This window comes from Choristoneura fumiferana, chromosome 20, assembly GCF_025370935.1.
Source record: "Choristoneura fumiferana chromosome 20, NRCan_CFum_1, whole genome shotgun sequence".
Lineage (NCBI taxonomy): Eukaryota > Metazoa > Arthropoda > Insecta > Lepidoptera > Tortricidae > Choristoneura > Choristoneura fumiferana.
The window spans coordinates 11662364-11678799 of NC_133491.1; the positions used below are offsets into that span (position 1 = coordinate 11662364).

Sequence of the window (16436 nt, forward strand, 5' to 3'; positions counted from 1 at the left end):
TGCCTAGCGAAATCATGCGGCAACTACTTTTACAAGCTTAAATTTATTTTCGCCTGTGTCCGTATTCACTCACAAAAGTTAAATTTGAACCACTTCGAGTAGTCAAATTGAAGTAAGTAACATGAACAATAGAACGCTTCATTTCCTATCCTCGCAGAGACACATTTCTGGTGGAAACAACTGAGCGGAGCGAGGCGAGGTAAATGAAGCATTACTATTGGTTCATGACAAACACATTCTTCGCAACACATCCTCGCACAACTCACGGTCACGGAGGCTAACCGGCACAACTATAATGTCTTAAATATTAATAATGGAGAAGTGAAAAAGGAAAATTTTTGCGCATTTACGATAGAGTGCGTCTCCTTGATAATTACTCAGACACATCTGTGCCGTTTTTATAATGAAAGTCAAACTCGCTACCGTATTATTTGGCGGGTCCACTTAAACTGTCGTTAGATTTGCATTGTTTGGTGACACGAATACGGCTGTCAGACGGTAAACTGTGTGGAAAGCGCTACCACGCACACGCTTTGTAGACTGGGATTTAAATTTGCCTATCTTCTTAATAGGCTGGCCTTTGTATAAAAGTAAAAATATGCACAGTCCAAAGATACTTCGGACTTAAAAAAATGATCTATTATATGCTTCCAAGTAGGCATGTTTTCATTTTTGGTCTAGATTGTGTAAGTGGCTCGTTATGGCGACCTGAGGCCATGGTTAAACACGCCGAAACTTGGGCACAAAAAAATCATAAATAATAATTATAACAGTAAAATAATTACACAATGGTCTCCATATTATGTCAAATTTAATAAACTTTCTCGAATGGCGTCCGCGACCGGAGAGAGCTGTCGGTAGCCTCCAACAAGATGGAGCGACGACTTGGTAAGATCGCGGATCGCGGTGGATGCGGAAAGCACAAGACCGGTCTGAGTGGAGAGCCTTGGGGGAGGCCTATGTCCAGCAGTGGACGTCTTTCGGCTACATTATGATGATGATGATGATGATGAATTAAACTTTAAATGAATATTTCATTTTAAGTGTCTTTTTTTATTCGACTGGATGGCAAACGAGCAAGTGAGTGGGTCTCCTGGTGGTAAGAGATCACCACCGCCCATAGACACCTGCAACACCAGGGGGATTGCAGATGCGTTGCCAACCTAGAGGCTTAAGATGGGATAACTCAATTGCCATTCCACGCCGAAACGCAACAGTGCAAACACTGCTGCTTCACGGCAGGATTAGCGAACAAGTTGGTGGTAACAATCCGGGCGGACCTTGCACAAGGTCCTACCACCTGCAATTAGCGAGCAAGATGGTGGTAACAATCCGGGCGGATCTAAATTTGTGTCTGCACAGTAAGCCATGCATCGAATTTTCCTACGTACGCGGCACATAAGACTTTACACCCTCTCATTAGGAAACCTTTTCGTCGCCCAGAGGCCGTATTTCCTAACGTTTCTGGCGCTCGCGATCGCAATCAAATGACATTACCCATACCAAACTGTAATTTGATTGCAATTGCGAGTGTCAGAAACGTTGCGCCTCTGGTCCATATTTTTTCGGAGCTCAGAGACTTCCACCGATACCGTCCGGACTCCGATATAAACTGAAAGATAATAAAAAAAAAGTAAATGTGATTGGGAGCGCCAGCACGTTAGACAATATACGGGCCATAGACTAAGGTCAAAAGAAGGAAAAACATAGAGAAACACAAACTGATAAAACAAGAAACACGAATACAGGCATGCTAAATTGATTTCAGAATCGGACGAGTATGTGAAAGTTATAGATGGATTACAAAAACAGTGAATTAATTAAACGAGAGGAAACTGTACATTAAAAGCATTCCACAACACATATAAATAGTTGTATGATAATTAATAAGCTCACGCATACTAATAGCAAATCAACGCCCTTTTGAAAAATTGCTTTTAAATCGTGATTACGAGCGATTTATATCAATTAAAAGCTACATGGACTTAAGACGGAAGTTTCAAGTCGAAGAGATAACCAAAATTATACCAGTTTAAAAATTATTTAACAAAAAAACTTTATTCAATAATTCGGTCTAATTAATGACGTACTATTCAGAGGTGTGAGCAAATGCTCCAATAGGAAATTGAACAATTTTTAATTCATTTCACACTGAAAGTGACTCATTTGTACAAATTATAACCATTAATGTAGGTACTGTACACAAATGATTTGTAAAGTCTTACAAGAAGGAACTTCGAAGTTGCAAAATTGAAGTAGTTACCTCAGCCTTTTGCCATATGAGAGCTATCACCTTATTATGTCAAACCGCCTGACCACAAGCAACAAGCAATATCCACGTAACATTTTCTACCAAGCTCAGCACTGTCGTAACTCGATATTATTTTCACGATATATAGTAATATCGAAATGGCGGGCGTAACAGCGTTACATTAAAAAGCGTAATCGTTAAGAAAATAATGCTCATAAATCGCAGAGATGATAATTATCTCGACCATTACAAGGGCGGACCGTGGAAACACGCGCGTGCGTCGCTTTCCGCCTTTGATTACTATACTACGGATGGCAAGAACATTCGAGAATATTTTTTTTCTTAGATATACAGGTTGTTAGGATAGATCAGGGGTCACCAAATGGTGGACCGCGGTTCGGATCCAGACCGCTGACCTATTTTGTGCGGACCTTAAATAAACAGTAAATTGTGTCACTGAGTACTTGATTTCATTTAATAATTCACACTGATATGTTAAAAAAAATCTTGTTGCTTTTGTACATTTGCATATTTAATAGACTCGTAGAAACAAACCGCGATAGTAACTTTATTTTAAAAATCCCTGGGAGATCATCCTAATTGGGCACCTTGGTTAAATTTTAGGTAAGTATCTGGCTAGTAGGTATAACTTGTCTCGAGCAATGTAAAGCGTAGCAATGTAAAATCAAATTGAATTATAGCACCATTTTTATGATCATTTCGCATCATCAGATAGTCCAACCGCGATACATAAAAAAAGATATTCTTTGTTTTATTCTTATTTACTGTACACTCGCTCGCTTCCTTCAACGAAAGTTGATACAATTTTCAGTATCCTTTAATAAAGTATTCATATGATGATTCAGAAACTTAAAAATCAAACTTTAAATATTATTAAATTAAATTTAATAAAAAAATATACATTATTTTAACGGTCATTTTGAGTCAAAAACTGAGGCCACTTAAATACTGCTATGGCAACGCGTATAATTCATCACGATATCAAATCAAAATAAATAAGTCAATAACCACTCTGAAGTGGCAAAAAAGAAAGAATGTCAAATAAAACGGGAGCAATGACGCATTCTTTTGTTGCGATACCTACTTGATGACTTCCGTCACATGGATGTTGCATTTAAACATTACAGTAAAAAATGTGTCTAATGCGCAAAAAACTACGATATCTATATGCACTATCAACCAAAATTTTGCTAAAAGCATACAGCGATAAAGAGTGGTCTCTAGTGGTAGTAAATAACCTGAGGCACCCATGTTATAACACAGAATTAACATTTCAAAAGCAGATAAGACATTCCTAAGCAGTTCTCTATCTAAATTTTATGGGCCTTGGTAGGTAGCTAAGTACATTCACTTCTTAAATATATATTTCTATTTTCTCACAGTAACATTTATCCGGGAATGCAGTTACTTATTACAAATATGTCATTCCATTGACCGCAAGGTTTGCTCGTTGCCAAATTTTAATTGAAATTGCTTCAAAAGTTATCTTAGTAAGATAACAGTTTTTGAGTCAAATTATTTATAGCTACAGTTATAATTTAGTGATTTATAGATAAGCTGAAGGGAAGTAGTCAAAACTAACTTGAAAATTGTACAAAAACAGACAGAACTGTAGCCACAATTAATGTTAAATTTAAAAGTAAAATGTAGTATTTTGAACAACGAATTTCACATCCAATTTAGAAGTTTTTTACAGTACTACACATAATGTCAAAATTTGACATCCCTATGAGGCAGATCATAGTGTAGTATATGTAACTTATAATATAACATGTGTTTTCGCAATAAATCACTTTCATCTCTAAATTACTTAGCTTGAAACATGATTAAATTTTGTTGTTGACTCTACACGAGAGTAATTATAAGCTTCATGTACCACTGGTCCAATGCAGGTACAAATGAATTCTACTGCAATTGTCTCGAAGTATAACGGAGCAAACTCGAATGTACTGAACTATCAACTTGTTCATACCGTATAGAGCTGACATTAGTGGCATAGCGTAGTGATTAAAATTACATGTAGAAGAGCTATTTGGTATCACGGTGCTATTTTCTGTGTTATTCTAAACTATGTCTTCAAAAGGATATTTTTTTTTTAATAATTACTATAAAAGCGAAATGGATCGAAAATCAAGGGCACGAATCATCATCATCATCCCAGCCTATATACGTCCCACAGCTGGGCACAGGCCTCCTCTCAGAACAAGAGGGCTTGGGTCATAGTTCCCACGCGGGTCCAGTGCGGATTGGGAACTTCACACGCACCATTGAATTGCTTCGCAGGTTTGTGCAGGTTTCCTCACGATGTTTTCCTTCACCGCAAAGATCGTGGTAAATTTCAAATGTAATTCCGCACATGAATTTTGAAAAACTCAGAGGTGCGAGCCGGGGTTTGAACCCACGACCAGAGCTTGAGAGGCGATAGGTCAAACACTACACTGAAAAAAATGGTATGTTGAATTTACCAAATTAACAAAGGTTGGCTGAATTACATGGAAACTATGATAAATATAACAAAAATTCGCTATTGAATTTACAAACCTAAAAAGGTTGAGGGCGGTACCAGAGTTTTGATGTAAACCAACAAAACTATTTGTACAATTTACAAAACAAATCTCAACAATTTAGTTTGGTTGATTTAATCATAAAAATATGTTAAATATAACAAGACCTCGCGATTGGACTTACAAAACTAATAAGGTTGAGGTCAAAATATAGTTCCTACCAGAGTGCATGGTGTAAATTAACAAAGAGTATTGTACATTTTACAAAACACATCTCAAAAATTTGGTTTGGTTGAATTGATCATAAAAGTATGATAAATATAACAAGACCTCGCGATTGGACTTACAAAACTAAAAAGGTTGAGGTCAAAACATATTCTCTACCAGAGTTCATGGTGTAAATTATCAAAAAGTATTGTACATTTTACAAAACAAATCTCAACAATTTGCTTTGGTTGATTTTATCATAAATATATGATAAATATAATAAGACCTCGCGGTTGAACTTACAAAACTAAAAAGGTTGAGGTCAAAATATAGTTCCTACCAGAGTGCATGGTGTAAATTAACAAAGAGTATTGTAGATTTTACAAAACACATTTCAAGAATTAGGTTTGATTGATTTTATCATAAAAATAAGATAAATATAACAAGACCTCGTGGTTGAATTTACAAAACTATAAAGGTTGTAGTCAAAATAAAGTTCCTATCAGAGTGCATGGTGTAAATTACCTATGAGTTATGTATATTTTATAAAACACATCTCAACAATTTGGTTTGGTTGATCTTATCATAAAAATATGGTAAAAATAACAAGACCTCGCGGTTGAACTAGCAAAACTAAAAAGGTTGAGGTCAAAATATAGTCCCTACCAAAGTGCATGGTGTAAATTAACAAAGATTATTGTACATTTTAGAAAAAGTATTTCAACAATTTGATTTGGTTGATTTTATCATTTAAATATGATTAAAAAAATAAGACCTCGCGGTTGAACTTGCAAAACTAAAAAAGTTGAGGTCATCGTGTAATAGTCCCTACTACCCGAGTTTCTTGGTTTAAGTTCAGAAAGAATATTGTACATTTTACTGGACGAATCATTGTACATATTTTAATTGTTGACAGTACTTGCATTGTCAACTAAACTACATTACCGTACCAAATTTCAAGTCGACTCCATTAGCCGTTGAGGAGGTCCGGCCTACGGAGACGATCTCGATCTCGATCGAGACACTACCAGATTATTGTATTGTCACTAGATTTACATAAGTATGCCAAATTTGAAGTCAATCAGTCAGTACTGGACGTGCGTCAAATTTAACTTGCAAGATTTGACCCGTTCATATGTACATACATACTTACATAGCAAGTTAAATAAATGCTTGTAAGTAATAGTAGATTGATAAGCAAGGGTTTTAAGTGATCAAGTGTTTGGAGGTAAGTATTAGGCATTAAAATCTCCTTGTTTACCAGTTCGTGCATACAAAGGAGCAACATTCGATTTTTTAATTTACTTACATCCCTAAAGATGTAAATCGAATTTACAACACGGATTTCAAGTTAAATGCTACCTACTTTCAGAGCTTAGGTACGTGATGAAAAATGCGTTTCTTTTCACTTGTGATTCCCACCATCAACAATAAACAGACTCGCACCCTGAATACTTTAAAAAACGCAGAGAAGTCATACCGAGGAGGACACGGGCGCATGTTATGTCTCTTTTGTGCAAGTATCCTTGTCGCAAGGATATGTAGGTATAAGAGAAATATATTTAATACAGTTTTTCTCAAATGTTTTCAATGTACAGACACCAACTTGCTACAGATTTATTATATGTGTAGAATAGATAAAGATAGATGATGAAAATTTCTAATCATTAACCACAATATTTAAGAACTCTGTCGGGAAACATGTTTAAATGTAAATTAAGAAAATGGCTAATGGAGGAATCTTTTTATAGTTTGACACTATCAAATCTAAGGGCGGGGAACAGTATTATTTCAGTCATTTTTATTATAACTCGAAAAATAATGGAATTAAAAAAAAATGTTTTGTGCAAACAAAACCCGTTCATAATGATATCCCACTTGACCTAGCACACCTAATTTGAAATTTTAAGATCCCTTTCTAGACCCCTGTTAGGTACTTTAAAAAAAAATGAACCCGACAAGAAATTAATATATATATTTGTAATTATTTTCTATAAATGTCCTTTTGTTCCTATTTACAGTCTTTATTTATTTATTAAAATTACAAATAATTAAATTACATGTCAACTAAAAATTAAACTAAACAAAATAAAATCAACCTAAACCTATAATATAACCTACAAACTAAGACCTAAACTACAACCTAAAAACTACCATTCCGCGTCGTACCCGGCTCAAAGGTGCCCATAATGCCAGCCGCATTTCCCCGCTGTATGGCCAGCGCCATACATAACACATGTTTCATACATGTTTCTATTTTGAAAATACTTTGGTAAACATCATCTCATCTAATAGTAAAACTGTTCCAAATTTCAAGTCGATAGCATTCTTGTGATTCTGAGTTCCTGAGATAACCGGCTGGGACGAACAACCAGACTTAGTCACACCATAAGGGTTCCTTTTTTATTTACCACTAGCCTTTACCCGCGGCTTTGCTCGCGTGAACCATAAAAATTTCAAAGCGATTAAGCAAGCATGCAAGTGAGTATGTTAGCAAGCGTGTAATTAGAAATTGTGCAAGCAAGCATGCATTCAAGGCTGCATTCAAGTATGCAAGCAACCATGCACGCAATCAGGAAAGCATGCATACAAGTGAGCATGCAAGCAAGCATGTATTCAAGCATGTAAGCAAGCGTATAGGTAAACATGCATGCAAGCATGCAAGCCAAAATGCAAGCAAGCATACTCCCAAATGTGCAAGAAATAGTTCAAGTAAGCATGCATTCAAGGCTACATTCAAGCAGGCAAACATTCATGCAAACAACAGATCAAACAAGCATAATATACTCCCAAGGGCGCAAGCAATAATGCAAGCAAGCATGCAAGTTAATTAGTTTAAATATTTATCACTTCGCACGTGTAAATCATTAAATACGGTGGTTGAATTGACATGGGATTTTACAAAATTCCCGTGGGAATTCACAAAATTTATATCGTGGTCTTCATTGAGGTTGTGTTAAGAACAACTGTCCAAAATTTAATTAATAAACCCAGCGGTCGTTATTTCGAGATTTTTATCCCTATCCCGTGGAAATATCGGGATAAAGGTAGCCTATGTGTTATTCCAGAGTAGGATAAATAACTATTATTAAGTAGGATTTTTGTTCAGAACCCTAAAATGGCCTCACACATACACATAGACCTGTAAACATAGTCCCATCCTACTGTCCTGCGGAGCAAGAGCGAGCTGCCGCCAGTGTTGCCAAACGCTAGAGACTAAAAGCCCGTATTTTAATATCAAAAATTCGTATGAAATCCGTACAGTTAACTTCGGCTAAATTCCGTATAAAATCCAATATATTATAACATTTAGAATTAAAATTAGTAATCCAGCTTTTTCCTCCATTTAAATAAGTCGCAGTATTCTTTTATTGACTTGTAAAATTGGTTACAGTAGTGTTTTTGGCGTTAGGTAAGTGTATTAAAGCTGTTTTTCGGGAACCTTCAAATGTTGCTTTGCTGACGAAATTTTTTTCTCGTAAAGTAGACTTAAGTACTTAGTAGGTACCTACTTACTGAAAGTACCTAGTAAGTATTGCATGCATCCTCGGAGGACTAATTCCTCCAAGCATGCATCGAATCATTCGATATTTTGAAAAATATTAGTAAGTATTCTAGCTTTTCCGTATAAAAAATCCGTGTATTAGCCAATTCAGTTCAATTCCGTATAAAAATCCATAATATTCTTGAGTTATCCGTTTTAAACGTACAAAATTCGTAACTATCGTAATATGGCAACTTTAGTTGCGCTGCGCTAGCGTCGCGCGGGCCGGGCCGGGCTCGCCTCACCTCGCGCCTCGCTTTCGTTTTCTTCTCGCTGGCGCGCTCGTTCAGTTCAGTCGTGACGTCAGTTCGGTTAGTTAGTCAGTGAGTCGGTCCTGTTTGCGTTCTCGTCCTATTGTTTGCATTCTGTAATTTATTTCGACTGGTGCGTGGTGGACTGGTGTATGGAAAGTGATCTCGAAGATGAATTAAGTGTGGGGGTCGCCGAATATTTGAAGGAATGGGGGTTATCTCAATTTACCATAACGAATTTCGAAGGTAAGTACCTAACTGAATCGATATTATAATTATTAGTATCCATATTGTCAATAATAATAATACTTTAGTTGTTATAGTATAAATGAATAGGATTCTATCTCATGGCGAGATGTAAAGCGAGATATCGACCTAGAAATAGTAGAGAATACAAAACGAATTTCAGTAAAATTTACCAGATTAGTTTGATTGGCCTTTAGAATATTAATTGAAAAGAAACTTCGAACAAGTGATAGTTATTAAGTATACTTAAAAAATATCCATGTAATACCTATAGTTTTCCACTACATGATGTAACATCGTATTGTGTTTTGCTTTAGGCCCTAAAAGCATCTAAAAGTGCCGTTAAACAACGCGTCATGTTAAGGCTCGGCCGGCACGCCTCGGCAAAAATCACGAGCCATCGCTTATCGGTTTTTCAACACAGATCAAAGGCGCGCGCGCCATCGTCGGCTCGGCATGTGTTTATTATATACGTGAAACAGATGGCATGGCACAAACCGCGCCTCATATTTAGTTCAACAGCTCGCATTGTTGTGACCCACGCACGACGGGCCGCCGCGTTGCGCCGTGTATCTACGCTTGCGTTCGGATTTTACCGAGCCACATCTACAACACGAACGGCGCGGCTAACGTGGGAGTAGCCTCTATTGCCCAAAGAAAATTAAGCTTCTTAAATGTACTTACTTTAACTTTTTTAGGTTTTGGATGCTGAATAGTGCTAAAAAGTTGCATTTTGTTGAACGTTTTATGAAAAATATATATAAATATAGGTTCAAACCTACTTTTAGCCTTCTACTCTCTTCCAAATTATAAATTTTCAAAACAGTAATTCAAAGAATAACAATTGGCGTAGGTACATTAAAACAAACAGAAAAATTAACTCGAGTTAGTAATTTTATCATTACTTACGAAGTGTTAGGTTACTTACATGTAGGTATCCTCCAAATAATAAAACGAAAATTCATACTCGTACTTTACTTACTATGTAAATGATGTTTTAACTGTGTTGAGTAGGTATATTTTGAATAAGATGACAAAGAAATTTGAGGTAAAAACTTAACTTATGTTTTACGAACTTATGATTTTTTTTAATCAGCATTACTCCGCGGTTTTTCGAATTTTTGGAAGAGAGTAGAGGGCCAAAAGTGGGTTCAAACATTTTTATTTTTTCATAAACCATTCAACAAATTGCGACTTTTTACTTTTACTATTCAGCATCCGAAATCTAAAAAAGTTAAAATACGCTCCACCCTAGTGTAACTGAACCTAAAAATAATAAGCTAAAAGAATATTATGTACATATAACCTATCTCTTTGTTTTTTTAGAAAACCAGATTTCGTTCAAACTGCTTGACTGCATACAAGCAACTGAACTGAAGGAGCTGATTCCCAATTTTAAGGAAAGAATATTGTTGAACCAACTCCAAAATATTATTCATGTGAGTATTTTTGTCTGTTCTACATTTTTCAAAAATATAACCTCATGACTCCTCTTTATTACAATACGGAAGTTATTATTGAGCCAGTCTTGCCACATATACAGTCACCCTCAGCATCATATAATAGTTATATCGTAGCAATTAAAGTGGGCCTATTTTTGACATACCTAATCATAAGATCTTGTGCCCAAATGGTTTTCTAAAAGAGATCGCTTTTAAGCGATACCTATTGTCTTCCCTGAATTTATGTTTATATTAAAAAAGAGCGTTCGTTTTCTAATGTTGTCCCTTTTATAATGTTGTCCCTTTTTAAACGCGCGCTTAACGACCAATGTGTACTTTTCTCTTATACTTACACCTGAACATGATACAATTTTAATTAATTTTAGTGTAGAATAATAATATAATGCTTTATATAAAATTTCTTGTTACAGACGACAGAATCTGATAAAACTCTAAGCGTTGATAGTGATTTTTCTGCGCCTAGTACCACGGCCAGCACAAGCAGCAATGAGGTTGCCGACCACGAAAGAGAAATCTCCTGTAAGTTCTTTTGCCTTCATTTTATTAAGCTTAGTACTTCTCTGTCCACCCTAGAAAATCGAATGTGAATAGATTTACGTAGGCATAGATTGTCATAGTATACCCTTTTCACCTCCTCTGCCCTTAGAATTTGCTTCTACGTTTTCGCCACACGGGCAAGAGCAGGATCGCCATTATCATGTTTCTCAATTTTCATCGTTATAAAATTACGCAATTATTGATACTGCTGATACGTTATTCATATAGTATATTATTATAATAGCTAGTTTAAAAAAAAAACTGGACAAGTGCTAGTCGAACACGCGTGGAGAGGGATCCGTGCCTAAGTTTATAAAAAAATCCTGTTACTGTAAATATCATAAACATCTTATATGTTGTCCTATACCTAATCTATAGCTAAAGAACTATTTTCTGTATATTTTTTCCAAGTTGCCCAGTAGTTTCGAAAATAAGGAGGGTTAATTTTCTTAACTAACTTCAGAACATTTCATCTTAAAATTATAAAAAAATGTAGATTGTACACAAAGAGCATAAAACGAGCCATTTTATCCAAGACTTTCATATAGCTAAGCTACCCGAGCCGGTACGGGGAGGGTGGATTGACACGTCGAGGGGGAAATGGGTTTAATGCCTTTCACTTCGTTGGCGAGGAAATGAAATAGCAACAGTGGAAACAATTATTCTCTTACTATGTACATGTGATTTTTCATGCATTACTACATAATTATAATTTTTTAGTTTTATTAATTTATTTGATTTGATTTTATTGATTCTTAGTTGTATGTAAATTAAAAATATAATAAAAAAAAGAAACTTTGTTTGTGGCTGTTGACACCTGATTACCTTTGTCTTTGACGAAGATTTTATTTTATGCACTAGAGCATAAAAAGTCATTTTATGTCGCCTAGATACAGCATAAACACGAACTTTACGAGCATGAGAAGTGAAAAATATTTTTTTTATATTTCAGATGTTGGAGACTTCTGCTATTGCGCGGCGATTGGCTTTAAAATATTTCCAGCAGCAGTGAGAGTACATGGTGGTACATGGTAAAAAAGCAGCCTTGTGACTTTTACCCCCTGTTTCACCATCTATTGATTTCAATTTATTTGGCGGATAAATGTGATGCCGTCTCTGTTTGTTTTGTTCGAGTAGGCGGAGACTGCATCACATTTAATTTTATCCGTCAATTAATCAATTTGAACCTTATATTTGAACTTATACTGACATAATTTAAAAATAAGTGATCTATTCTAGTGATTGTTGTATTACTGATTGATAAAATAAATTTTATGACATGTACCAAAAATTGGTTTATTTTGCTTTAAACCACCGTTTTTACTATGCCCTTAAGTATATTATATGAAGTGACTGGTAATTCGACGTATTCCTTTTTATTAACTGTTGTTATCTGAGAAAAATAAAACAATTTATTAATGTTCACTTTCTAGAAACTGCTGATTTTTCGATAGCCTACATGACCTTTTTAACTGAAAATGAACCTCACTGAATCTCCCTAAAAAGGAATACGTTGAGTGACCAATAAGCCTGTATATTTTTGAAGTGTTGGTTAAACGGTCTTAAAACATTTTTTTTTTCAGATTCTGTAAACTTTTTTCTTCTACTATATTTTTAGGGTGTGGCGAGGAAAAATCCTCATACTACATAGAATAGCTACGTAGTTTTTTTACTCTCATACCATGTCAGCAATATTGCAGATTGCTACTATGTTTCTAATTTTCAATGATACCACACCCTATTAATATTCTGGAAATCAAAAATGTGTTTGGTAATACGTACCTAAAAAGTTGTGTACATTTTACTAGTATTAGTTGGATAAATTAACCATATTAACACCAGTGAAATGTACAGTACTTATTTGGTATGTTTTACTAAACTAAGACCGGCACAATTAGCAAAACAAGCACTGATAAAATATGGCAAATATTACCAGTAAAAGTTTGGTAAAGACTACAGTACAAATCTGTTAGATATTACCAATAAAAAATTAGGAAAAAATACGAAACACATGATAGATAACACTTAATTACATTTGATAAAATCTGCGATACACTACTGGTAGATAATACAATATTATCTCTGATAAAAAGCACGTTACATATCCTGATAGATTTTACTAAGCTAACTTTGATGAGAACTGCATTACACATTTGGTAGATATATCAAACAACCTTAGTAGTAACTGAAATATAAATCTGGTAATTATTACCAAACTAACGCTGATAAAATAAACCGAACGTGATTAGTAAATATTGCTAAACTTTGTTTGTTAGAGTTTACCAAACAAAATAGATTATACTTACAAGTTAAGTTCAGTTTTTTCTATCAAATTGATTTAATACATTCTACCATATAATAAGTTCTATCTACCAAATTTTTGTCGTAGATTTTACCAAATAATTTTGCATTTTCTACTAACAAACTTCGGTAATTTTGTAAAACGTGCAAAAGATATTTGGTAAAAAGAGACAAGTATGTTTGGTGAAATATAAAATATCTGTTTGGTAGATTGCAACAAACTAATAATATACATTGTTACTAAAGTACATTGGTTAGATTTCTACTAAAGTTCTTTGGTAAGAAACTTTACTAAAGTACTTTGGTGAGAAACGTTACAAATGTACTTTGGTAAAAAAAATACTAAAGTACTTTGGTTAGAAATGTTACTAAAGTACTTTGGTAAGAAATTATACTAAAGTACTTTGGTGAGAAATATTACTTAATTACTTTAGTAAAAATGTAACTGAGTACTACAAAAGATTGGTGTAATCTACCAAATAAATTTGGTATAACACCAACTTATTTAGTTTGGTAAAATCAACCAAAATTCGTGATAGGACCGAAATCAACCGATAACTTTGGTAACATTTACGCGGAATCTGGTAAATCCAACCTAACATTTTTTTCAGTGTGCGAGTGAATGCGTGAGGGTTAAAGGCATGTTTTGGAGTCTTATTGTAAGCTTATTTAACGTATTTTTTATTGCAAAAAAACTCGAGTTTGAGAATAGAGTATAAAATTAAGCACTGAATTTGTTAAAAATTAACTTTGAAAACATAACTTGACTATAGAGATTGAGATAATAGACTGAACTTGTCTGAGCACAGAAAGGTCATTAGTTTTATTTCGTGTTTTGAACTGAGTTTACTTTTTTTAACTTTTGTGGTATTTTTCGCTATATTTAAACGAGGGACTAAACGAGAAATTTATGAAAAAAAAAGAATTCTATGAATAAACAAACAAAGACACACAATTTACTTTTAAAAGTGTTTATAATTTTTCTCAGTTTACAAATGGCAAATAAATTATCGATGCCTACATTGCGCTAACTTTTTTTTTTCAAAAACGACGAACAACCCTAGCGGTCCGATCGTGCGTGCGAAGTCGAGAGGGCGACGTCACACGCAGCCCTTAGCTATTCTTACAATTATTTTATTTTTATAGAAACTGGATGATACTGGCAGGCTACAAAATAACCAAGCCCCACAATTTTTAATTTTAGAAACAACTAGCTGTTACCCGCGACTCCGTCCGCGTTTAAGTATGAAAAGTAGTTTACGTCCTATTCTCAGACCTACCGAATATACCTACACAAAAAATGACATAAAAATCGGTCAAGCCGTTTCGGAGGAGTTTGGTCACAAACACTGTGACACGAGAATTTTATATACGAGAGATAAATACTGCGAGGCTACAAAATAAAAAGTTGGTTTTGTGGATGATACTGTTGGCATTGAGTACTAATTTTGGAAGGTTACTTACATAGACAGACAAACATAAAAGTTTAAGATTTTTAGACTTTTTTTATTCCTTCATATCAAATTTCAAGTTTCTAGGAAAATGGAACTACCATAATTTGTACCGAAACACACTTATTTTAATAACTGTATTTTTTGATTGTGTTCATTTAGAAGTTTGATTTTTTAATGCTCCAAGGGTAAGCAGTCCTGAGTATTTTATATTAATTTTAGCTTGATACCTACCTCCACGCATTCCTGAGAAAAAGTTCTTGATAGGCGTACGGACGGACAGACAGACAACAAAATGCTTCTTTTTTTGCCAACCTTAAAAAACCGAAATTGTCATACCTATATTTATTTTTAATATATTTTCCTCAATGGACAGTCGAACCTTCAAGTTGTATTCAATATTCATCCCATAACTCCTCAAAAGGATCTAAACAAGAATCCATCTCATCACCTTAAAGAAATGTCATAGTACCTAATTCCACAGCTTCATACCATGAGATTTCCCGGTGGATTGGTGGTGTTGGACAGAGACGAGAGATACAGTTTGCCGCCGGTGCGAGCGAGAGGGTGGACAGTCACGGGTGCGATTCTGATGATTGGTGTACGTGCGGTGTCGACCGCCTTGAGACGTGACTTTTGAGCGAGTATTGTATGTAGTTTGATTGAATTTGATACTTGGTTAGGCTTTGTTGAGAATGTATACAACTTTTACAATATACGAGCAGGAACAGTAGATGTTTAAATTATTTTTAAGTGTCAATATACCTACTCAATACGAATATAGGTACCTTCGATTCACTATAATCTACAGTTTAATTTAGCAATTTGAGCCACAAAGTTACTCAAAATTATACAAAAAATAGTGCGGCTGAAACTTTGACCAATTTTACTCGAATCACAAATTGTTTTTTTTGGCAGAAACTGGCGGAAACTCAAACACAAACTTAACATCGGACCGCGGTCACTTGAATACCAGCAGCACGCTGCAGCGCGCAGGGCGTGCTAATCAAATTTAATGTTGTCAATCAATATTTTTCTCCCTAAAGTATCAAAACACATGATTCCCCAATATCGAGGCGTTCGAGTGTCTAGCATACCGTTGGGCCGTCCATTCATTGTTCTTCGCTTAATGACGATTTTAACGCTCGCTTGTGGATGGAAAGATTTAGGAAATCCGAATTGACACGAGTGGTTTGGCAGCGTGTGAAAGTCAAAGTCAAGTCAAAGTCAAAATATCTTTATTCAATTTAGGCTATAACAAGCACTTATGAATGTCAAAAAAAAATCTACCACCGGTTCGGAAAAACCTCTGCTGAGAAGAATCCGGCAAGAAACTCAACGAGGTATATATATATTTTTTTTTAAAACAGGTTTAAAATATTATGAAATGATATGTATACATCACAAGTATTTAACACAACTTTATTTTTAACACAGTAGGAGTCAAAGAAGTCAAAGTCTATGGAGACAATTGGGTAAACAGGATTTCTATTAAATAGTTAATTGATTCAGGTGTTACTCAACGCACGTCTGTGCGTACTAAATAAATGCGAAAGTTTGTAAGTCTGTTGGTTTGTTTATTTGTTTGTTACCTCTACACGTCTAACCTGCTGAATCGATTAAGATGAAATTCAGTATACTATTTGCAGGTGGTAGGACC

At 34.9% G+C, this 16436-nt stretch overlaps 2 protein-coding genes across 9 annotated transcripts in view; both read left to right on the forward strand.

Annotated features, from left to right (window-relative positions):
* The window catches only part of trh (PAS domain-containing protein trachealess), a 270673-nt gene that overhangs the window by 142861 nt on the left and 111376 nt on the right, over positions 1-16436 (forward strand). The window lies entirely within an intron of this gene.
* On the forward strand, positions 8783-12161 carry LOC141439118 (uncharacterized). Its single transcript, XM_074103258.1, has 4 exons — positions 8783-9024; positions 10351-10463; positions 10898-11006; positions 11977-12161. Exons 1-4 carry the CDS (start codon positions 8931-8933, stop codon positions 12057-12059), a joined length of 399 nt encoding a protein of 132 aa, XP_073959359.1. The 5' UTR covers positions 8783-8930; the 3' UTR covers positions 12060-12161.